At 39.1% G+C, this 22,453-nt stretch overlaps 2 protein-coding genes and 1 long non-coding RNA gene across 7 annotated transcripts; 1 reads left to right on the forward strand and 2 right to left on the reverse strand.

Annotated features, from left to right (window-relative positions):
* Positions 1 to 623: 623 nt before the first annotated feature.
* Positions 624 to 12,502, reverse strand: LOC111806734 (probable LRR receptor-like serine/threonine-protein kinase At1g05700). Its single transcript, XM_023692172.1, has 13 exons — positions 12,198 to 12,502; positions 11,571 to 12,114; positions 9,894 to 10,369; positions 9,658 to 9,799; positions 9,506 to 9,577; positions 9,361 to 9,432; positions 8,335 to 8,415; positions 8,088 to 8,245; positions 7,784 to 8,007; positions 6,344 to 6,470; positions 5,980 to 6,042; positions 5,716 to 5,896; positions 624 to 1,210 (listed from the first exon to the last, which is right to left on the reverse strand). Exons 1-13 carry the CDS (start codon positions 12,265 to 12,267, stop codon positions 805 to 807), a joined length of 2,616 nt encoding a protein of 871 aa, XP_023547940.1. The 5' UTR covers positions 12,268 to 12,502; the 3' UTR covers positions 624 to 804.
* An 825-nt stretch (positions 12,503 to 13,327) lies between these two features.
* On the forward strand, positions 13,328 to 22,422 carry LOC111806736. 5 transcript variants are annotated; one of them, XR_002816868.1, is made up of 7 exons: positions 13,328 to 13,465; positions 13,593 to 13,758; positions 16,489 to 16,577; positions 18,443 to 18,602; positions 21,559 to 21,656; positions 21,926 to 21,995; positions 22,185 to 22,267. It is a non-coding gene; the product is annotated as an uncharacterized LOC111806736 (long non-coding RNA). The 5 variants fall into 5 exon arrangements; XR_002816866.1 differs by having other exon boundaries at positions 21,559 to 21,995; XR_002816867.1 differs by lacking the exon at positions 21,559 to 21,656 and having other exon boundaries at positions 13,329 to 13,465.
* LOC111806735 (probable LRR receptor-like serine/threonine-protein kinase At1g51860) lies at positions 17,324 to 21,564 on the reverse strand. The gene is made up of 12 exons (XM_023692173.1): positions 21,363 to 21,564; positions 21,118 to 21,163; positions 20,501 to 20,992; positions 19,914 to 20,389; positions 19,696 to 19,828; positions 19,538 to 19,609; positions 19,396 to 19,467; positions 19,237 to 19,317; positions 18,898 to 19,082; positions 18,720 to 18,782; positions 18,424 to 18,613; positions 17,324 to 17,938 (listed from the first exon to the last, which is right to left on the reverse strand). The coding sequence occupies exons 1-12, from the start codon at positions 21,457 to 21,459 to the stop codon at positions 17,515 to 17,517; spliced, it is 2,331 nt and encodes a 776-aa protein (XP_023547941.1). The 5' UTR covers positions 21,460 to 21,564; the 3' UTR covers positions 17,324 to 17,514.
* Positions 22,423 to 22,453: the final 31 nt, after the last annotated feature.

The following is a 22,453-nucleotide window of genomic DNA, read 5'->3' on the forward strand; positions in this document are numbered from 1 at the left end:
AACGGAGCATTCCTTATAAGGGTGTGGAACCTCTCTGTCGTAGACACGTTTCAAAAATCTTGAGGGGAAGTCTGAAAGGGAAAGTCCAAAGAGAATGATATCTGCTAACGGTTGGCTTGGGTTGTTACAAATGGTATTAGAGCCAATCACCGGACGGTGTGCTAGCGAGGACATTGGGTCCCACATCGGTTGGAGAAGGGAACGAAACATTCCTTATAAGGGTGTGGAAACCTCTCCCTAGTAGAAGCGTTTCAAAAACCTTGAGGGGAAGCCCGAAAGAGAAAGCCTTCCCCTCAAGAGAAATCCCAAAAAGAACAATATCTGCTAACGGTGGGGTTAAACTGTTACAAATGGTATAAGAGTCAGTCATCGAGCAGTGTGCCAGTGAGGATGCTCGGTTGGTGAGATCTCACATCGGTTGGAGAAGGGAACAAAGCATACCTTATAAGGGTGTGGAAACCTCTCCCTAGTAGACGCGTTTTAAAATTTTTAAGGGAAAACTCAAAGAGGACAGTATCTGCTAACGATGGGCTTCGGTTATTACACGTGCTTCATGTAAAAAAAAAAGGGAGGAAACAAGTTCATATATACAAAAAAACATAAAACTCGAAACAAAATCGCGATAAAACGGAATCAAACGATTCATTGAGAACTTGACATCCAGTAAAATACATTACAATGTAGGATTGTGGCTGGATGATCTCTTAGATGCATATAAAAGTAGTTCAATGGCAGCCATTTAATATTAACAAATTTAGTTCCAAGCTAGAACAGCTGATAACTAGCTATGTTACCATGCAAGTTCTACTGCCTTTCGTTGGAATCTGATATCAATGAACCCAAAGAGACCCAATCAAGACTGTAACTGAGTTCATCATTGTTTACCTGAGAATTCTCCAAGACATCCAAACATTGTTTCAGTTCCATCACTACCTGTGTCATGGATGGCCTCCGAGTTGAAGATGAAGCTACACAGTTCATTGCCAAATCAATAAATTCCAAAATAGAGCTATGAATAAAGCTCCATCCTAACTTTGGGTCTACTATCTTCTTGATTCCCTCTTCTTTAAGCCCTGAAATAACCCATTTGATGATATGGGTTTTGTCCTCACTTTTTGTTATTGCTGCCTGACCTGTGATGATTTCGAGTAAAATCACTCCAAAGCTATAAACGTCGCTCTTCTCGCTTAACTTGTTTGTCGTAGTGTACCTGCAGGGAAATGTATGTTAGGAAAACGTATATCGAAATGTGGAATTGTTGGGTAAGTGAGAAGTATTAAAGCCCTCGTTTGATAACTATTGTTTTGCTATGATTCTTAAACAAAACAAAGAAACTCGTGAGTGGAGTAGTATTTTGTAACGGTCCAAGCCTACCGCTAGTAGATATTGTCCTCTTTGGTCTTTCCCTTTTGGGCTTCCCTTCAAGGTTTTTAAAACGCGTCTACTACGGAGAAGTTTCCATATCCTTATAAGGAATGCTTCGTTCCCCTCTCCAACCAATGTGGGATCTCACAATCCACCCCCCTTGGGGACCCAGCGTCCTCGCTGTTGAGATATGATTCAAAGTATTCAAAATCAAGATATGATTTAGAGTAGTTAGATATGATTCAAATATTCAAACTAACAAGATTTTAGGAGATTGTTATTAGATTTGAGTTTATCTAGATTTCTATGATTTACTATTTCTGGTCCACTGTATTAGCTATAAATACGGGAATTGTGTAACCCTCTAAGCATCAAGTCAGTAGACATTAATAAAGCACTGCAGCTTCTATCTATTCTCATCTATTCCTATCTCTTTCACTATCCCTCTTTCCAACAATTTTGGTATCAGAGCCAAGTTCGTTCGACACGAGGGCGAGTGATTATTTTCTTTCACAAAACAAAAATGGCAGTAGCTGGTTTTTCTTCCTCTGCACCGTTGTTACCAATATTTAATGGTGAGAAATACGAGTGGTGGAGCATCAAGATGAAGACCTTGCTCAGATCGCAGGAGCTATGGGACTTGGTGGAGCACGGGTTTGCTGATGTATTAGAACCCACAATAGAAGAAAAGGAGAGACTAAGAGAAACCAAGAAAAACGATGCCAAGGCTCTATTCATTATTCAGCAAGCAGTTCATGAGACTATTTTTTCACGAATTGCAGCAGCAACCACATCAAAGCAGGCATGGTCAATTCTACAGAAGGAGTTTCTAGGAGACTCAAAGGTCATGACAGTGAAATTGCAATCTCTAAGACGTGATTTTGAAACTCTACTCATGACGAATGGCGAATCAATTGCTGATTTTTTGTCAAGATCAATGGCAATAGTCAGTCAGATGCGTACCTATGGAGAGAAAATTTCAAACGAAACAATTGTTGCAAAGGTGTTGAGAAGCTTGACTCCAAAGTTTGACCATGTGGTGGCCGCCATAGAAGAAGCTAAGGATCTATCCATACTCTCCGTTGATGAACTGATGGGCTCGCTTCAGGCTCATGAGGCAAGAATCAATAGAGCATCAGAAAGAAACGAAGAAAAGGCACTACAAGTGAAGGAGACAACCAATAACGAAAGAGAAAATATTCATTTAGCAGGTAGAAGTCGTGGAAGAGGAGGATTTCGCAACTTCCATGGTGGTCGTGATAACAGGTGGAGAAGTGATGGACAGAGACAATTCAATGAACAAAGGAATGTCATACAATGTTACCATTGTAGAAGGTATGGTCACACAAAATCTGATTGTTGGTATAAAAATCAACAAATGAATTTTGCAGCAGAGAATGAAGAAGAAGAAGAAAAGTTGTTTGTGGCGTGCATGGATACTAATCCGGAAAAAGGTAGCTTATGGTTTGTTGATAGCGGATGCTCGAACCATATGACAGGCACCAAATCCTTATTCAAAGAGCTTGATGAGACGCAAAAGATTAAGGTGCAACTTGGAAATACAAAAGAGATGCAAGTTGAAGGAAAAGGTACAGTGAAAGTCGAAACCAGTCACGGTAAGATAAAACAATTAGATAATGTTCAATTTGTACCTGATTTAGGGTACAATTTATTGAGTGTTGGACAATTGATGACCAGAGGACACTCAGTTCTATTTGATGATAACACATGTGTCATCACAGATAAGAAATCAGGCCATAAAGTTGAAATTGCCATGACTTCAAATAAGATGTTTCCACTTGATGTTTCTAACATGGAGGATTTTGCTCTTACTGCTAGCATGAAAGATGATTCAACATTATGGCATCTCAGATATGGACATCTTCATATGAACGGCCTGAAAATACTCAGGGATAAAGGTATGGTTTTCGGATTACCAAGAATTGACTCAACTAATTTATGTGAAGGATGCATTTATGGCAAGCAGACTAGGAAGTTCTTTCCTGTTGGAAAAGCTAAAAGAGCTTCACATTATCTAGAACTAATTCATGCTGATTTATGTGGGCCAATGCAAACGAAGTCCTTGGGTGGAAGTATATACTTTTTACTATTCGTTGATGACTATAGTCGCATGAGCTGGGTTTACTTCCTACAACATAAGTCAGAAACTTTTCAGAAGTTCCAGATTTTTAAAGCTATGGTAGAGAACCAAAGTGGCTGTCACATTAAAGTTCTTCGCACAGACAGAGGTGGCGAGTTCGTATCTAAAGATTTCAATCTCTTTTGTGAAGAAGAGGGCATCCAAAGGGAATTAACAGCTCCCTACACTCCAGAACAGAATGGAATCGCTGAACGAAAAAATCGAACTATTGTGGAGATGGCAAGAAGTATGTTACAAGCAAGGAGACTTCCAAACCAATTTTGGGCCGAAGCCGTAGCAACATCTGTTTATCTATTAAACATCTCACCAACAAAGGCGGTTATGAATCGAACTCCTTATGAAGCATGGCATGGAAGGAAACCATCTGTAAGTCATTTACGAATCTTTGGTTGTGTTGCTTATGCTTTGAAACATCCTCAAACTCGTCAAAAGCTTGATGAAAAATCTGAAAAATGCATTTTCATTGGCTATTGTACTCAATCAAAGGCATATAAACTATACAACCCCGTTAGTGAAAAGATTTTAGTTAGAAGGGATGTAATATTTAATGAAAACGTGAGTTGGGATTGGAGTAAAGAACAGGAGCAGCAAAAGATTACAGTTGAAGTTTCCCCAAATGAAGAGACAAGGGTCAACTCCAGTGCATCTCCCAGTGCATCCACTGCAACACAAAGTGTGTCAAATTCATCATCTTCAGAATCACTTAACAGCAATTCCTCTCTTGAAGAACTTTCAGATGAGACACCTCCAAGGAAGTATAAATCTTTAGCTGACATATATGCATCATGTCAATTTGCTCTTACTGTTTCAGACCCTATGAATTATGAAGAAGCAACTGAAGACGGGAAGAAAGCCATGACAGTAGAGATGCAGTCCTTTAAGAAAGATGAAACATGGGATATGGTTTACCTACCAAACGAAAAGTTTTATGGAGATTTACAAGAAGAGGTTTATGTAAGACCGCCAGAGGGATTCATAAAGGAAGACAAAGAAACAAAGGTATACAAGCTGAGACAGACAATGTACGGGTTAAAGCAGACATACTTACGAAGGTCTTGTCAGAAGAAAAGCTCTGTACTTACATCTGCAACTTTGAATCATGGGGGAGTGTTGAGATATGATTCAAAGTATTCAAAATCAAGATATGATTTAGAGTAGTTAGATATGATTCAAATATTCAAACTAACAAGATTTTAGGAGATTGTTATTAGATTTGAGTTTATCTAGATTTCTATGATTTACTATTTCTGGTCCACTGTATTAGCTATAAATACGGGAATTGTGTAACCCTCTAAGCATCAAGTCAGTAGACATTAATAAAGCACTGCAGCTTCTATCTATTCTCATCTATTCCTATCTCTTTCACTATCCCTCTTTCCAACACTCGCTGGCACACTGTTTGATGACTGGCTCTGATATCATCTGTAACAACTCAAGGTCACTACCAGCAGATATTGTCCTCTTTAGGCTTTCCCTTCTGGGATTCCCCTCAAGGTTTTTAAAACGCGTCTTCTAGGGAGAGGTTTCCACACCCTTATAAGGAATGTTTCGTTCCCCTCTCCAACCAATATGGGATCTCACAATCCACCCCTCTTGGGGACCTAGCGTCCCCGTTGGCACACCGTCTGATGACTGGCTCTGATACCATCTGTAACAACTCAAGGCCACTGCTAAGAGATAAATCCACCCCTCTTGGGGACCTAGCGTCCCCGTTGGCACACCGTCTGATGATTGGCTCTGATACCATCTGTAACAACTCAAGGCCACTGCTAAGAGATATTGTCCTCTTTAGGCTTTAAAACGCGTCTTCTAGGGAGAGGTTTCCACACCCTTATAAGGAATGCTTCGTTCCCCTCTTCAACCAATGTGGGATCTCACAATCCACCCCTCTTGGGGACCCAGCGTCCCCACTGCCACACCATTCAGAACCTGGCTCTAAACCATTTATAACAGCCTAAGCCCACCGCTAGCAAATATTGTCCTCTTTGAGTTTTCCCTTTCGAGTTTCCCTTCAAGGTTTTTAAAACGTGTCTGCTAGGGAGATATTTCCACGCCCTTATGAGGAATGCTTCGTTCCCCTCTCCAACCAATATGAGATCTCACATATTTATAGGCTTAAATTTAAAAACAAAACTATATAATCATCAAACCGAGTCTAAGCTATTACGGTGCTGATAGGAAATACTTACTCGGGGTCAAGGTAGCCAGGGGTGCCAACAGCTGAAGATGCCTGAGCTCCATCTCCCAAGTGTTTTGAAAAGCCAAAATCAGCTAATTTGGCATGCAAGTTTCTATCTAGTAATATGTTTGTGGACTTGAGATCTCTGTGAATAATTGCTGGCTTACAGCCAAAATGAAGATACTCTAACCCTGTAGAACATAACATTGCAATTCAATAATCAAATGACAATAAATGAATGGGATTTGAGTTAAGCAAATGATGTTTTTCCAACCTTGTGCTGCATCAAGAGCAATCCTCAGTCTCTCCTTCCAGCTCAAGACATGGTTGCTTTTCTCTAGTTCATATCAAAAGAACGAAAATCTCGATGAGCTTCTCCATTGAATCGGAACCGAAACTAAGGCAGTCTAGTCAACAATGATTTCGTTTTTAGTTTTCTGCACGTTTTCTTCCTTGTAACCCGTTTTGTAACTTTTTCACCGTTCTTTAAACACGTTTGAATTCTTAGATAAACCGAAAACAAAAACGAGCCCGATTGATAATCATTTGGGTTTTGAAAATGAAGTCTATAATCATAACGTCCAAAAACTAATATCTAAATGGTTATCAAACGGGGTTAAGTTTGAATAGAGTTTTACCTGACAGATGATCTGCTAAGTTTCCATTATTCATGTGTTCATAAACCAGTCCTTGGTGAGTGTCTTCATCACAGTATCCAAGCACGGAAGTTAAGTTTCCATGGTGAACTTTAGTAAGCAACTGTGCCTGCAATGTTGTCAAGCTTGAAATTAGCATAACTTAATTCAAGGTCTTGCCAAATACTTTGACATAGAAAAGAACTGATGAATTTTGAGACTTTCACCTGCTGTTAGGAGAATTGTTTAGCTGATATGTTTCGGTCATGTTTGAAAGTGGTTTTGAAATAGTTAAAATCGTTCCAAAACACGCCTTTAATCATTCAAAATCAGATTTGATCGTATTGTATAGGAGTAACTCATTACGTTCTGGGTGGAATTGCCATAACATGGTCGTTCTTGGTCGTTCTTCTTAGCAAGAATTATTGCAGTTGGATAATGGGTAGGAGAACTTGAAAGGCAGACGTGTTTTAAAAATCTTGAGGGGAAGCTCGGGAGGGAAAACCCAAAAAGGACAATATCTGCTAGCGGTGGGCTGTTACAAATGGTATCAGAACTAGACATCGGGCGATGTACCAGCGAGGAGGCTAAGCCCCGAAGTGGGGTGGACACGAGGTGGTGTGCCAGCAAGGACGTTGGGCCATGAAAGAGGGCGGATTGAGGGGTTCCACATTGATTGGAGAAGGGAACGAGTGCCAGCGAGGATGCTNGGGGGGGTGGATTGTGAGATCCCACATCGGTTGGAGAGGGGAACGAAACATTCTTTACAAGGGTGTGGAAACCTCTCCCTAGCAGGTGCTGGACCCCAGGGGGGTGGATTGTGAGATCCAACGTCGGTTGGAGAGGAGAACGAAACATTCTTTATAAGGGTGTGGAAACCTCTCCCTATAGACACGTTTTAAAAATCTTGAGGGGAAGCCCAAAAGGGAAACCGCAAAGAGGACAATATCTGCTAGCAGTGGGCTTGGGTTAGACTGTTACAAATGGTATTAGAGCCAAACACCGGACGATGTGCTAGCGAGGAGCCCAAAAAGAACAATATCTGCTAGTGGTGGGCTGTTACAAATGGTATCATAGCCAAACACCAGGCAATGTGCCAGTGAGGAGGTTGTGTCCCGAAGATGGGTGGACACAAGGCGATGTACCACTAAGGACGCTGAGTCCCAAAGGGGGGTGGATTGGGAGATCCCACATTGTGTTGGGGAGGAGAACGAAACATTCTTTATAAGGGTATGGAAACCTCTCCCTATCAGACACGTTTTAAAAACCTTGAGAGGAAGCCCGAAAGGGAAAACCCAAAGAGGACAATATCTGCTAGCGGTGAGCTTGGGTTTTAGGACGCGCATTCAAATGTGTAAAACCACCCTCCAAGCACGTGCTTAGTGTGTGTGATCATAGCAAGATTCAGGATGATTACTAAGAACTAAATATGCTATTGATTACCTCTTCCTGAAAGTGCTTGTAACATTGAACTGATGCAGGGGACAACATTTTCACAGAAACTTGGCTGCTATGCAAGTAACCATGATAAACTGTTCCAAATCCTCCCTTCCCTATTACCCTCTCAAAGTTGTTTGTTATACTCAAAATCTCTGAATAGCTAAACTGTGTATTCACTGGCATTAGTAATGTCTTGCCTTGGTTGCTACTTCCAGAGATCTGCTTTTCTGCACAAGGAATTAGTACTCCCCACAGTTAAAATGAATGCATCTAACCATGAAAAACAAGATCATTACGTGTGCACTACCTCGCTTCTTTCGTCGTTTTTGGCTCCAAAAGATCGCCCCACCGGTTAACAATACTAGTGCAACTCCACCAAGTGATGCTGCTAATGGAACCACATACTTCTTGTTCTTCTCTTTATTGCAGGGTTCTGATAGGCAAAGATTTGGATTGCCTTCGACACTTCGCAATGAATAACAGGAAGTGAGACGATTCCGAATATCGTTGTGACGTAATGTCTAAAGGTTTGGATTGTGTTGAGTTGTTATTACCTCAATGATAAGGTTTTGTTCTTTGTTCTTTCGATTAGTGCTGGTGGAACTATCCCGGAGAGATTATTGTTTTCCAGGTTTCTACAAATTCAGATGAAAAATTGTGAGATCTTACATCGGTTGGGGAGGAGAACGGAACACCCTTTATAAGTAAGGGTGTGGAAAACTCTCCCTAGCTGACGCGTTTTAAAAACCTTGAAGGGAAGCACGAAAGGGAAAGCCCAAAGAAGACAATGTCTACTAGCGGTGGGCCTGGGCCATTACAAAATGGTATTAAAACCAGACACCGGGCGATGTACTAGTGAGGAGGCTATTCCCCGAAGGGGGGAGACATGTGGTGGTGTGCCAGTAAAGACGCTGGGCCCTGAAGGGGGGTGAATTTGGTGGGGGTCCCACATTGATTGGAGAAAGGAACGAGTGTCAGGAAGGACGCTGGGCCCTGAAGGAGGGTGGATTTTGAGATCCCACATCGGTTGGGGAGGAGAACGAAACACCACCCTTTATAAGGGTGTGGAAACCTCCCTCTAGCAGACGTATTTTAATAACCTTGAGGGGAAGCCCGAAAGGGAAAGCTCAAAAGGGAAAGCCCAAAGAGGACAATATCTGCTAGCAGTGAGCCTGGACCATTACAAATGGTATCAGAGCCAGACACTAGGCGATGTGCCAGCGAGGAGGCTGTTCCCCAAAGGGGGAGACACGTGGTAGTGTGCCAGTAAGGACGTTGGGCCCTGAAGGGGGGTGGATTTGGTGGGGGTCGCAAATCGATTGGAGAAAAGAACGAGTGTCAGCAAAGACGCTGGGCCCTAAAGGGGGGTGAATTGTGAGATCTCTCATCAATTAGGGAGGAGAACGAAACACTTTTTATAAGGGTTTGAAAACCTCTCCTTAGCAGACACGTTTTAAAAACCTCGAGGGTAAGCCCAAAGAGAACAATATCAGATAGCGGTGGGCCTAGGCCGTTACAAAAATGGTGTCATAATAAACTCATTACCAGAAGACGACTTAGATCAGATGCAAGTAACTTACAGAACTCTCAAGAATGGCAGTGTAGCTAGAAACTCGGGAACCGTGCCATTCAAATGATTGTTGGACAAATCCCTGAATAAGGCAAATCAATTGTTTTGTTATATGCTATCTTGAAAGGTAAACATGATGATAATGAGATACTTACAGGCATTGAATCATTGTAAGATTTGATATATGAGAAGAAATTTCCCCAGCCAATTCACTCAATGATAAGTTCCTGAGTTCATAAACTTCTTCAAAGAAAAGTTTGAGCAAAGTAACAAGTTTTTCCAGTTTTGAATATGGATAAGAACTTACAGAGATATGATATTTGTTGGGCGGCTACTATCGTTGTAGCTGCAATTCAGACCCTTCCACAAGTACTTTTCAGGGTAACATGGATCTCCTTGCCAGTTTTTCGTCAATTTGTACGATGATTTTACGTTCAGCAGTGCCTCGACTGGTATCAAAATGAATCAGAATGATAATGATGAACTTGTTATGAACACGAGTATCGAAATATATGATGCATAGTAGGTTGTGAGGAATCATACTTTCAGCTTGGTTTGTTTGAACCTGTGGGAACTGCTTTAGTATATATATCTCAATGGCATTGATTATGGGTGGAAGGCTTGAGCTATCATTTCTTTGGATGGAGATATCAAGCTTGCCCCCATTTGGAACATTGATGACACCAGTGCTATAGAGTGTGACATCTGATAGATATTCAGGAACCAAAGGTCCATACCAATATGATCCATTGATGAAGATGTTCATAGCTCTAAACTTCCCTTTTCCTGCCTTTTTGAAATCTGTAAAGTGCATGTATATATAGGACTTCGTTTCGTTACCGATATTCCACGTAAAGTTCAGGGACTGATTGGGATTTGTTGGTGTAACTGCAGTTTTCATGACAATAGATGGAACTGCAAATACATTTGACATAATCGAATGGTTAGAAGATGTTATGATTTGCGAGCGAGTTGCGGCCGAGTGCGACCATATCCGATCGTAACTATCGTTAGGATACCTGAGGAAAAGAGAGTTGAAGGAAGCAAGTTAAGCTCACCAAATTGTTAGGATCGCACAACAACGGACACACTCGATCTAGATGGATACAAAGAATAGAAGAGAGAAAATGTTTGTAACATCCCAAGTCCACTAGCAGATAGTGTCCGCTTTGGCCCGTTACGTATTGTCGTGAGTCTCACGGTTCTAAAACGTGTCTACTATGGAGAGGGTTTAGTCCTACTCCGACCAGTGCCTTGCACTGTCTGGTGATTGACTCTGATACCATTTGTAATAGCCCAAGTCTACCACTAGCCGATATTGTCCTCTTTGGGTTTTCTCTCAAGGTTTTTAAAACGAGTCTGCTAGGAGAGGTTTCCACACCCTTATAAAGAATGCTTCGTTTCCCTCTCCAACTGATGTGGGATCTCACAATCCACCCCCCTTGGGGACCCAACGTCCTCACTGTCACACCGCCCGACGTCCACCCCGCAAGGAGAAGAGAGAGGTTTCCACACCCTTATAAAGAACGCTTCGTTCCCCTCTCCAGCCATTGTGGGATCTCACAATCTTGGGGGCCTAACGTCCTCACTATCACACCGCCCAACGTCCACCCCGCAAGGAGAAGAGAGAGGTTTCCACACCCTTATAAAGAACGCTTCGTTCTCCTCTCCAGCCATTGTGGGATCTCACAATCTTGGGGGCCTAACGTCCTCACTATCACACCGCCCGACGTCCACCCCGCAAGGAGAAGAGAGAGGTTTCCACACCCTTATAAAGAACGCTTCGTTCTCCTCTCCAGCCATTGTGGGATCTCACAATCTTGGGGGCCTAACGTCCTCACTGTCACACCGCCCGAATTCCCCTCCACAAGGAGAAGAGAGAGGTTTCCACTTCCTTATAAAGAAATGCTTCGTTCCCCTCTCCAACCGATGTGAGATCTCAAAATCCACCCCCTTGAGGACCAACGTCCTCACTAGCACACCGCCCGGTATTCACTCCACAAGGAGAAATATTGGTTAAAGGTTTATATTGATGAATTCAGGTACGTACAGTAAGAGAGAATACCAATAACGCAAAAAGTACATTTTCAAAGCACTACTAAGTGTAACTATTTATTTCATATGTCATTTACCAGTAAAGCTATAAATAAGCATCAGACTCCATAACCCAACACAAACAATCTCAATCAGTCACTAAACAACGAGGAGAACGAGCCTCACCTTATGGCTCGGTTGGGAGCTAGACCATAGTCTAGCCGCTCGTGAAGCATCAAGGATCCAGATTCCGCTACATAAGTGCTATTATCCAGAGTCCTAATCTCTATTGCTGATATAAAAGGCACTCCTATTCCAACATCTATCAGACATATTTGCACATAATCCAACAGAGGGACATGTATCAGTTCTTTTGTTACTCTTGTATCACCATTCTTTATAACAACTGAATCCCAATAATCAACTCCAAGAGATAGATCAAATGTTGGCCGTGCTTCACCATCATAGTTTCCATGCATGAAACTCACTCGGATCAAGTACCTATTCCTCCCACCCTTTGGTGTTCTTATGGTGTAACAGTTTCTGATTCCGACAGGAAAGCTTCTTAGATTCCTGAATTGATTCTCTGATGTTTTGTTCTTGAATTCAGCTGATATGTTCTTGATTTCACCGGTATCGATGAACTCAGCATCAGAGACATATTTGAGCCCTGTTTTAGCATCAATATAGCTTGAATTTGCTGGTAACCCACAATCAATACTCATGAAACCTGCAATAAAGGGCAAGAAAATCATCATAATTCTTCGTTTTAAGAGCTTGAAATGGGAAATTTTTGAAAGAAATGAAGTGAACCTGATGGATCATCGGCTTGGATAAGAACAAGGAGAGCCAAAAATGCAGAAATTTGGAAAAGTGTAGCCATTTCAGAGCACGCTTTTGAGGATTTGGTGCTATAAATTAGATATTCTCTTGGAGGTGATAGCCACAAGCTGAAGGAGATAGCCACAAGGCAAAGAATGGGTATCTATTGAACTGCATGTTCTGCATAATTGCTATCCAATGACACTGTTATTTGATGGGAAGAAAAGGATGGAATTTGCAGAAGAAAGTTGCAGAAAATGAAGGTTTTGTGAGTTTGAAACAGTCCAAGTCAATGGCATTGAGTTGACCATTTCTTTGCTTTTGTATTGACTTGTTTTTTGATATTCCATTTGCAGCCCCAAGTTGCTTTATAACAAAATATCATAAGCAAAGTAAAAGGGGAAATGTTCTAATGTTTTGATAAATTGATAGGTTTGTTTATTTTTATTACAAGATTTTGAATTCGACTCGGAATGGATTTGATTGGAGTTTGCATGACGTTCGAGTAAATGAGAGGTACATGAATGAATCAGGACCACAGAACCAGAGTGATCTTAAAGATGAGATGACTAAAAATAACTTAGAATATTTGAAAGTTACAGCTTATACCAATAAGATGCACCTTCTCTTTCAATGGCTCGATCATAGATGTGAAGAATAAGTTAGGGGTGTACATGGTCGAATTGGGTTGAAGATAATTTTGGGTTGGTCAGATTGGTAACCCAACTCTCTATTTTCGAGTTGGGGAGTCGAGTTGTTATAAAAATTAAAATTTAATTTTTTTATAGATAAAATATATTAAATATTCCGAAATAAATTATTCAAAGAGAAAATTTTCATGAACGAGAATTTTAACATCTAACATAGTTCAACATTATCTTATAACTACATTTTGGCACGTTTGAGCGATGGTTACGAAAATACAAATATGCACGACAAAAATAAAAATTACTATAAAAAAATATAATATGTGTTGCATAAATGATGAGACGGTGATATGCTGAATTTGGATTCGAAATCTTGAACTTCCGAATAGAATCGGAGGTTAAAATTGAAATACGTGTTAATTATTAATTTATATTATTTTTAATTTTGATATTTTTCAATTTTATTATCGAGAATGTTTAAATTATCTCGTGATAAGCACGATACTTCGGGAGCTACCAGAAATTTAGAGAAGGAATTAGTTAATGGCGCCTTTTATAACGATTAAGAGCGATTAAGAACTGTATTTCATCTGTTCGAGATGGCGATGTAAGGTAAGATTTGAATTGTATTTAATCTGTATCTGTTTTCTTTTGGTGGTTTTTGCCATTCACGGAGTTTTTGGTTCCTTAGGAAATTGGTTTGATTAATGGTTGAAACTGAAAGTGATGCTTACTCTAGGTCAAAGTAACCAGGAGTGCCAGCCACCATTCATGTGGGTCTTGCTACCATCACTTGGAAACTCTTGGAGAGCCCGAAATCTGCAAGTTTGGTTTGGAAATTGCCTGTCAGCAAGATGTTCGTTGTTTTGTCTGTGGACTGTGGGTGGGTTACAACCATTATGCAGGTACTCGAGTCCTGTATTTTTCGTGATTTGCTTAGTATTTCATTTTTAGGCTGCAAAAGGAACGTTTATAACAATCTATTTGTTTGAAAGGACCGAGTAAATTCTATAATTTTGTTGAATTTTCTCACCTTGTGCTGCATCTATTGCTATCTGAAGTCTATCTTCCCAGGTTAAGAGAACTGAACTTTCTGTGTGCGTATATTAATTGATTGAGAAAAGTCTTCTAACTAATTAGCTGAACATGTGAGAAAAGTCTGTAGTATGTAGGAGATAAAGGTCCAAACAAGTTCTCCTCATTCAGAATGACAATTAAAGACTCTGATCTTAACAATTTCAGCAAAGTACATGTAAACATAGTATTGGGAAGTTACTTCATCTGGATTCCACTTGAACTTCAAGGAACTGCTTGAATTCGTTGGAGTTGCTGTAGTACTCATCACAATAGATGGTACTTCATACATATCATAATGGGATCTACAGTGTTTGATGTACTTACATTTGTCCATTCTTGATAGGTAAAAGGTGTCCATATGCGGTCGAAAGCATCATATCCCAACCTTCATTTATAATTAGATTATAACTCAGATTGTGAAACCTGTATGTTTGATTTGTACCAAAATTAGCTCGGGAAATAAGTGATAATGATCCAGTTGTAGTTGGGCAAGGGCCTGAACTCCAATGCAGAGATGAATGGTGTTCCTTGGTTTATGTTTATTAGACAAATATGTATATATTATCTGTTGAAGAGATGTGTATGATATCTTTCCATACATCAAAGTCTACCTCGGTAAACTCCACTGAGTCCCACAAATTTTGTCAAATGTAGAGATTGAATTTGGGAAGCTTATGGAGACCATCATAATTCCCATACAAGAAATTTGCTCGAATCAGATATTTGGTACCTCTAGTAATGTTAACATTGTTGCAGTTTCTAGCCCCCTTTGAAAAGTATATCACCTTCCACATCTGTCGTTGATATCTATCTTTGTATTGGAAGGATAAATCTTGACTTTCACCAGTAGTTATATAAGCCGCATCTGAAATATATTTGATGCCTGTGTTCGATTCTCCATAGCTAGAATTTGCTAGTAATCCACAATCTAGGCTTATGAAGGCTGATAAACATGGACGGTTATTAATTTTCAATTGGGAAAGGTAGCGAAAAATCAAGGTTGATAAAGCAAATGTTGGTTTACCTGATTGATCTTGAGCTAGAACAAGAACCTGAAGTGCAGCTAGACAACCCAGAAAACCAAAGAGGAGAATTGCAAACTCGATACCACTCAGGGTTTAGGATAAAAACAAAAGTAGATAATGTTGTAAAGAAAGTTTGAATGAAAACTTGTCACTCCTTGGGTTGCATCCATTGCTATTCGGAGTCTATCTTCCCCACTTATAGCACTTGAACTTATCTCTGCATTTCAATCGGAAAAAAAAAAGCAGGGCAGGCCTCAATTTTCATTTTTTGTTGCTGGCCTGAGTTTAAAATTTCCAATATAATATGGAAGGTGATGCATTGTTTCAAATCATTGCTAGACACTAGAGGATTACCAGAAAGGCGCTGTGCTAAACCCATTGGCCATGTACTCATAAATTAGGCCAAAGTGAGTTCCTTCTCTCAAATACCCTACAAGATTGTTCAAGTTTCTGTGGTGAACATTAAGAACTGAAAGCTGTATGAAATTAGCATATTTTTAGTCTGATAAGCAAGTGTGAGCTGAATTTTTTTATGACTTATGAGAATATCAAATATGAATTACTCTATATAAAGTATATTCCTTTGCTTTAAATTGATCGTGGCCTTGTATTGCTGATGGAGCTAGCATCTTTACAGCCACTTGATCATCAATCATTCCATGGTATACTGCTCCAAAACTACCCCTCTACCATGAATCGTCACAAAATTGTTGGTCACTCTCACAATTTCAGAACAAGTAAGCTGCCGTCTTCTAGTTTCCAAGAACTGCCACCAACACTAATGTTAGTTTCTGGATGATCCATCTCCAAGGCATCTTCGCCTTGCTGTTTCTTTTTGATCTAGCAAACCAGAATACAATCCCTGCAACTATGACAATGACAATGACAAGCAGGCCACCGATTGATGTTACTACAGGAATCATAACTTTGTTCTTCTTATTCTCCTACTCCACCACCACTCTCTCGTTGGTGATTCTAGATTTGGATTACCTTTCACACTGTCATCTATAGATTTACTTAGCAGGCTTGTTTGACTTGCATTTTGCAACTGAAATATTTCTTTAAAGCTCATGTATTCCAAGAAATATACCTTAATGATAGTAACTATCATTAGATCTTCTTATGAGCTCAAGTGGAATTGGACATGAGAGATTGTTGTTCTCCAAATTTCTGTAAAGATTGCATTGAAGTTCATTTACTATATTCAAAGCCATCATCTTCCGATGATAATTGCATTGATTTGCTTTATTAATCTCATTTTAGATGTATGGACAAATTTCGTACACTGCTTTAATGTTACTTTTAAATATGATATTCTCATCAAATTTGGCAAAAGAACAGATGTTGAAAATCTAGCATGGAGATTTTTGTTCTAAGAAAGTTTCAGATTGCTAAATCTACAACGTTCTGCAGTTTATAAGTTTACATTATAAATTCCTAGCATCCACAAAAATACCGGTTTTTGTTTCGTTTTGTTTTTAATTGAAGTTTTAGGCAGTTCTAATTTGGGGTATTTTTTCTTATGTTCGACAGTTGACTTGGACTTGGCCATCTTTTTGAATACCAACAGCTGACAAGAGAATTTCAACCCAACCATCTGCATCCTGCTGACCATAGCAGAGGTTATTGTTTAAAACTTTAAACTCTTTCATTTTATGGCCCAGTATTCAATTGAATAATAAGCATGCCATTGGGTAGATAATAAGCATGCCATCCCTCCTGTTTGCTTAGATTTGAAATGACAACGAAGTGGAATCCGAGGTTGTCGATACGAGAAGAAAGAGGGAGTGAGAGGGAAAGGAGAGAGGGAAAGGAGAGAGGGGAGAAATGAGAAAAGAGAGCATTTTGTCTATACTAACAAAGTGTTAGAAGTAAAGATGAATAAGACACATCAACTTCATTGATGCACGATTACATATAGTATATATGAGTGATTATAAAAAGTTGGCTTACGTTCTTGTAGTTGTACAGAAGAAAAACCTAAGTGGATAGGTTTGATTTGCTCATTGTTGACCGGTCTAACAATTGACCGAAAGAATGTCAACTACACTAACGACATCAATGTTGTTAGCAACATTATGCAATCTTTATCCCCATGCCTCTTCCATGTCCAGACCATTTTTACAAATTCATTTCTAAGATGTCTAACTTAACAATATTCATCGAACCAAACTCAATTAATAAAACTCAATAGATAATGCACAGATTATTCATTAAAGTTAATGGTTCAATCCTCAACTTTGACGTTAAATAATAAATTTAGTGAATGACTTCTAAGATTTGTATCTATTTGGTTTCTAACTTGCGACAAATTCAAAAAATTTAAAAATTAAATGAATAGATATTAAGAATAAAATGCTAATTTTTAAAAAATAAATTAAGCTCTTATTCAAAATCAAAATACATCAACCAGTTTTAGGTAGTACGAAGAAAAGAAAACAATCACCAAGTTTTGTTGTGCGACTGCCAAAAAAAAGTTACAAAGATGGTTTGATAACAAATACAGTACAAATCTCCTTAGAGAAATGATCCATATTTTCAAGCTGGAGAATTCGATGTTCACCTCGCCATGGGACCAGAATCGGTAGCACTGAACCCCACAGTGGAGATGGGCCTCGATTGGATGGAATTTATTGAATCAAGCGAACGATTCTCAAGCTTTCGACTCAATTCCATGGCTAAGCAATCTTTGAGTTCTGCCACAACGTCGTTCATCGTTGGCCTTCTACTGGAATTTGCCGCTACACAAGCCATTGCCACTTCCGCCGTCTTCCAAACAGAGTTAGTGTCATATTGCCCTTGTAATCTTGGATCGACAATGCTCTGAATATCTCCTTGCGCCAGCGAAGATGTAGCCCATTTAGCTATATGTGGTGTAACTCCGGTTCTCGATATTACTGGTTTGCAACTGATTATCTCTAATAGAGCTATCCCAAAGCTGTATACATCGCTTTTCTCTGTTAGTCTGTTTGAGACGTAGTACCTGAGAGAAAAGCCATTAAATCTGTTTAGTCGGGTTTTTGTTGCAATGAATGGGGGTTTTGCATGTTAAGAAAAGAAATCATGTTGGAGCAGGGTTTGCTGGGCTATAATGGGGGAGATTTTGTTGAATTTCCTTTTAGGGAGAAGGGTAAACTTCTTGGGCAGACTTGTTTCTTTGGCATTATTTGGGAAATATGGTTTGAGAGGAATTGTAGGCTTTTTTGAGGAGCTGCAGGTCTGAGGGGGAGTTGTGGGGGGTTGTTTGGTTTAATGCTTCGTTGTGACTCCTGTAGCTAAGTCTTTTTGTAGTTATCAACTAGGGATTATTCTTTTGGATTGAATCTTTTCTTGTAGTTATTTGAACTTCTTTTGTTGGTTGCTTTTTTGTATGTCCTTGGTATTCTATTTTATTTTTCTCAATAAATTTGGTTGTTTGTGAGGGAAAATAAAAAAAAAACAAAGCAATGAAATTGAACTAGTACTCACTCTGGATCAAGATAACCAGGTGTGCCAGCGACAACTGTGGACATGTGGGTGTTGCCATCTATGGGAAAGCTTTTGGAGAGACCGAAATCGGCAAGTTTGCCTTGGAAATTATCTGTCAACAAGATGTTTGTTGTTTTCACATCTCTGTGAACTATTGGTGGCTTACAACCGTAATGCAGGTACTCCAGTCCTGTAATTTTCGTATAATCAAAATGTTAGCTTTTACTTTGTTTAGGGAGATAAATTTGTTTGTAGAAATAATTAAATTACTGATCTAATTGGTCTAGTTTTTTCACCTTGAGCTGCATCTATTGCTATTCGAAGTCTATCTTCCCAGCTTAGGATACTTGGACTACTCTCTGCTTACAAGTTAAACAAAAACAAAAGAAAGATAAACTCTCTGTCTTTACAAAAGGGTTAGATTTAGACTAATCTTGTAAGTAGTATTGTGAAGCTCATTATCATTGAGTTTACCTGAAAGGTGTTCTGCTAAATCTCCATTGGCCATGTACTCGTAAATGAGGCCCAGGTGGTTTCCTTCATTCAAATATCCAACAAGGCTTGTCAAGTTTCTTATTGGAATGATGATGTTGTTTTTCTTTTCATTCTTTGGACATGGATCTGATGTACATGCATCGAGATTTTGGTTTCCTCCCACACTGAAATCGGTACCATTCATGGCTAGATAAGTTTGACTTAGATTGTGACTTCGGAAAATTTTCAGTTTCCAGGAAAAATGCCATAATATATGAAGCATAAGAAGTTAAAGATGCAAAATTATAATTTCAGTTCTTTTCTCTTCACGAAACTGACCTTAATGATAGTGAGCCATCATTGGATCTTTTCAAAAGATCAGCCGGTAGTGGACCTGAGAGGTTATTATTACCTAGGTTCCTGCAAATAGGGACAACAATAACTCAATTGTGTTCTGGCTCAAGTTGAGCTTCATATTTGTTTTTCCATATAACTTACAGAATTTTGAGGTGCAACAAACTAGACAGGAAATCAGGCACCTTCCCTGTCAAATTATTGTTTGACAAGTCCCTAAAGAAACAAATGCAGTAGATTAGTATTTATTTTCCGAATAAATCTAGCTTATTGGAAAGACACTTACAAAGTTTGCAACATTGTTAGTTTGGATATGTAAGAAGATATTTCACCATTCAGTCCACTTGTAGACAAGTTCCTGTTCACAAAATTCACCCTTCTCATGAATTCATTTGATTCATACATTTAAGAAAAAATCAAGCTTCATAAAAGGCTTGAACTTACAAGGATGTGATTCTTGGTGCAGCTTCATTGCTACAATTCAACCCACTCCAGGGATATTCCATCGGCACACATGGATCTCCTTGCCAATCCTTCGTTACCCCATAGGTTGACTTGATATTGGTAATTGCATCCACTATTTATCCAAAGAAGTAGTCGAATTAAAATTCATTAACTTTGACAAAGTAAATCACAAAGTGCATCTGAAGAAGGATACCCACCATCTCCTTTATCTGATGCTAACTCTGATATATCCTTCACTGTATATATCTCGAAAGCATTAATGATTGGAGGAAGTGTTGCATTCTCAATTGGAACTAAAGAAAATGTATGTCTATCTGCTGCATCCAATTGTTCTCGACTGTAAACGGTCAGTGTGGATAAATAACTTGGAATTAGAGGTCCATAAAAATGATCCCCATTGTGCATGATATTGAATCCTCTACTCTGGTTGCCCCTAAGCTCCACAACTTCAGCAAAGTGGATAAATACATAATATTGAGATGAATTTACGGTATCCCACCAAATTTCCAGTGGTTTGCTTGCATTTATTGGGGTGGAAGCAGTTTTCATGACAACGGAGGGCGGTTGGTGATTGTTGTGATCAGTAGCATCTACAGTTTGATTGGTGCTCACTTGTGTCCACTCATTGAAGTTAAATGGTGACCAGAGGCGATCATAAACATCAAAAGGGAACCTTAAGAGAGAGTAAACACAGAAACAAAATATTATCGCACCATCTTACTTGTTAAAGCATATGCTCTATTGATTAACAGTAAATTTGTTTGCGAAGTTAGTGCTTAAATACCTGTATGTTTGATTGTTTGTGGAACCAATGTCCAATCGAGTATACAGTGATAAGGATCCTGACGCTGTTTGATAAGTAATGTTGAGTAAAGGTCTAAATTCCAAGGCTGAGATGAATGGTACCCCATTTCCTGTATTGATCAGACAGATGTGAACTTCCTTTGAGGAGGTAACATGTATGAGATCTTTGAAAGTGTCAATGCCAACTTTGGTGAAGTTTATTGTTTCCCATAAGCTATTCCCAATATAGAGGTCAAACTGCGGTAGCAAGTTCAGGCCATCGTAGTTTCCGTATAAGAAATTTGCTCGAATCAAGTATTTGGTATCCTTTTTAACGCTTACATTGTAACAATTTCTGATTCCTTCGGGGAAGCTTCTGAGTTTCCTCATTTGCCTTTGGTAGATATCTCCATAAATCGAAGCTACACTTCCACTTACACCACTGTTTATGAAGGGTGCATCAGAAACGTAGTCGATCTTGGTTGTCGTTTCANGAAGCTTCTGAGTTTCCTCATTTGCCTTTGGTAGATATCTCCATAAATCGAAGCTACACTTCCACTTACACCACTGTTTATGAAGGGTGCATCAGAAACGTAGTTGATCTTGGTTGTCGTTTCGGTGTAACTTGTACTCTCTGGTGTTCCACAGTCTAAACTAATGAAGCCTGAAAAACATACAAGAAAACAATATAAATCACAACTCTTTTATGCAACTCTAAAGATGATTAGAAGAAAGATAGATTAAAAATANAACTAATGAAGCCTGAAAAACATACAAGAAAACAATATAAATCTCAACTCTTATATGTAACTCTAAAGATTATTAGAAGAAAGATAGATTAAAAATAGAGATATCTTTGTTACCTGACTGATCCTGAGCTTGAACAAGCAATAGAAGAGTTAGACCACATAGCAGAAAACCAAAGAGGGAATGGAACCCTGATAATTCCATTATGTTCATCTTCTTGGGTCTGTTTTCTGCTGCATCAGTTTATGAGAATTGAGAAAGGAGCCGACTTTATGAGCGCCTTGAGGCATTGACGTTGAATGTATCATATAGGAAGTCAACAATATAGGGATTCTCTTAACACAGCTTGGTCAATATCCACTGCTGGTCTCTGTGACATGCAAGGCACGTTACATAGGCAAGTTGACAAGGTACTATAATAACTTACCATCAATCATATGTATAGTTTAATTAATTTAAGAATTGAAACTGGTACCCTTTCGTTTATCAACGAGTTTTGGGTTGTTTTGTAAGCCTAGTTTTGCAGAATAGTTTGAAACTTGTACTAAATTATATATCATGACAATCATATTATACAGAGATGAAGCTTAATTTCTTCATTATGAGCTGCTAAGTAGGAAAGGTTAGAGAGGGCCTCCATTTCCATTGATTTTGACATTTTTTTTATGGGAAATATCAGGGAAAAAGACAGACAGACCAAGTCCAACAATTTATGGCCGACTGGAGTGCAAGTTGAATCAAGTTCTATGGTAGAGAATCATTTGCATTCAATTATGAATTAACCTCTGCGGAATTTGAGCTTCTGAAATTTACTAACAATATTTCCATTAAATTTTTAACCTTGATGGTAAAGGAAAGTTAATATCTTCTCTCAGTTGTCAAAAACTTGCAGCAGGAGAGGTATTATTCATATTCATTTGAATGTTTTCTTTTCATAGGATTGAAACTATCTCCATGTTTCTCCAAATGAATGCCATTCCACCATTGGAGGCAACTCAATTGGTATAGGAATTGAAGGTACAAACTTGACTGCATAAGTTTTTTTCTTTTCTTTTTCTGTGCGTCCCAAGTTTACTCAAGACTACAAAAGAATGGGCACATGGGAAGCCGTAGACTTTGTGGAGTCAATGGCCGCATTAGCTTTAATCTTCACAAATACGTGTGGAATAAAAGGATGTGGACCTTACTCATATATATATATATATAT

Source organism: Cucurbita pepo, chromosome LG12 (genome assembly GCF_002806865.2).
Source record: "Cucurbita pepo subsp. pepo cultivar mu-cu-16 chromosome LG12, ASM280686v2, whole genome shotgun sequence".
Taxonomy (NCBI): Eukaryota; Viridiplantae; Streptophyta; class Magnoliopsida; order Cucurbitales; family Cucurbitaceae; genus Cucurbita; species Cucurbita pepo.

Bases quoted from the DNA above. Each gene is read 5' to 3' on its own strand.
- LOC111806734 (XM_023692172.1), bottom strand. From the start codon at position 12,267: ATGGCTACACTTTTCCAAATTTCTGCATTTTTGGCTCTCCTTGTTCTT. The intron at 9,578-9,657 runs GTAAGTTCTTAT...TTATGAACTCAG, and splicing joins CCAACAAATATCATATCTCT to GAACTTATCATTGAGTGAAT. The intron at 5,897-5,979 runs GTTGGAAAAACA...TATGTTCTACAG, and splicing joins TGCTCTTGATGCAGCACAAG to GGTTAGAGTATCTTCATTTT.
- LOC111806735 (XM_023692173.1), bottom strand. From the start codon at position 21,459: ATGAACATAATGGAATTATCAGGGTTCCATTCCCTCTTTGGTTTTCTG. The intron at 21,164-21,362 runs GTAACAAAGATA...TATGTTTTTCAG, and splicing joins TCAAGCTCAGGATCAGTCAG to GCTTCATTAGTTTAGACTGT. The intron at 17,939-18,423 runs GTGAGTACTAGT...CTTTTCTCTCAG, and splicing joins CCTGGTTATCTTGATCCAGA to GTACTACGTCTCAAACAGAC.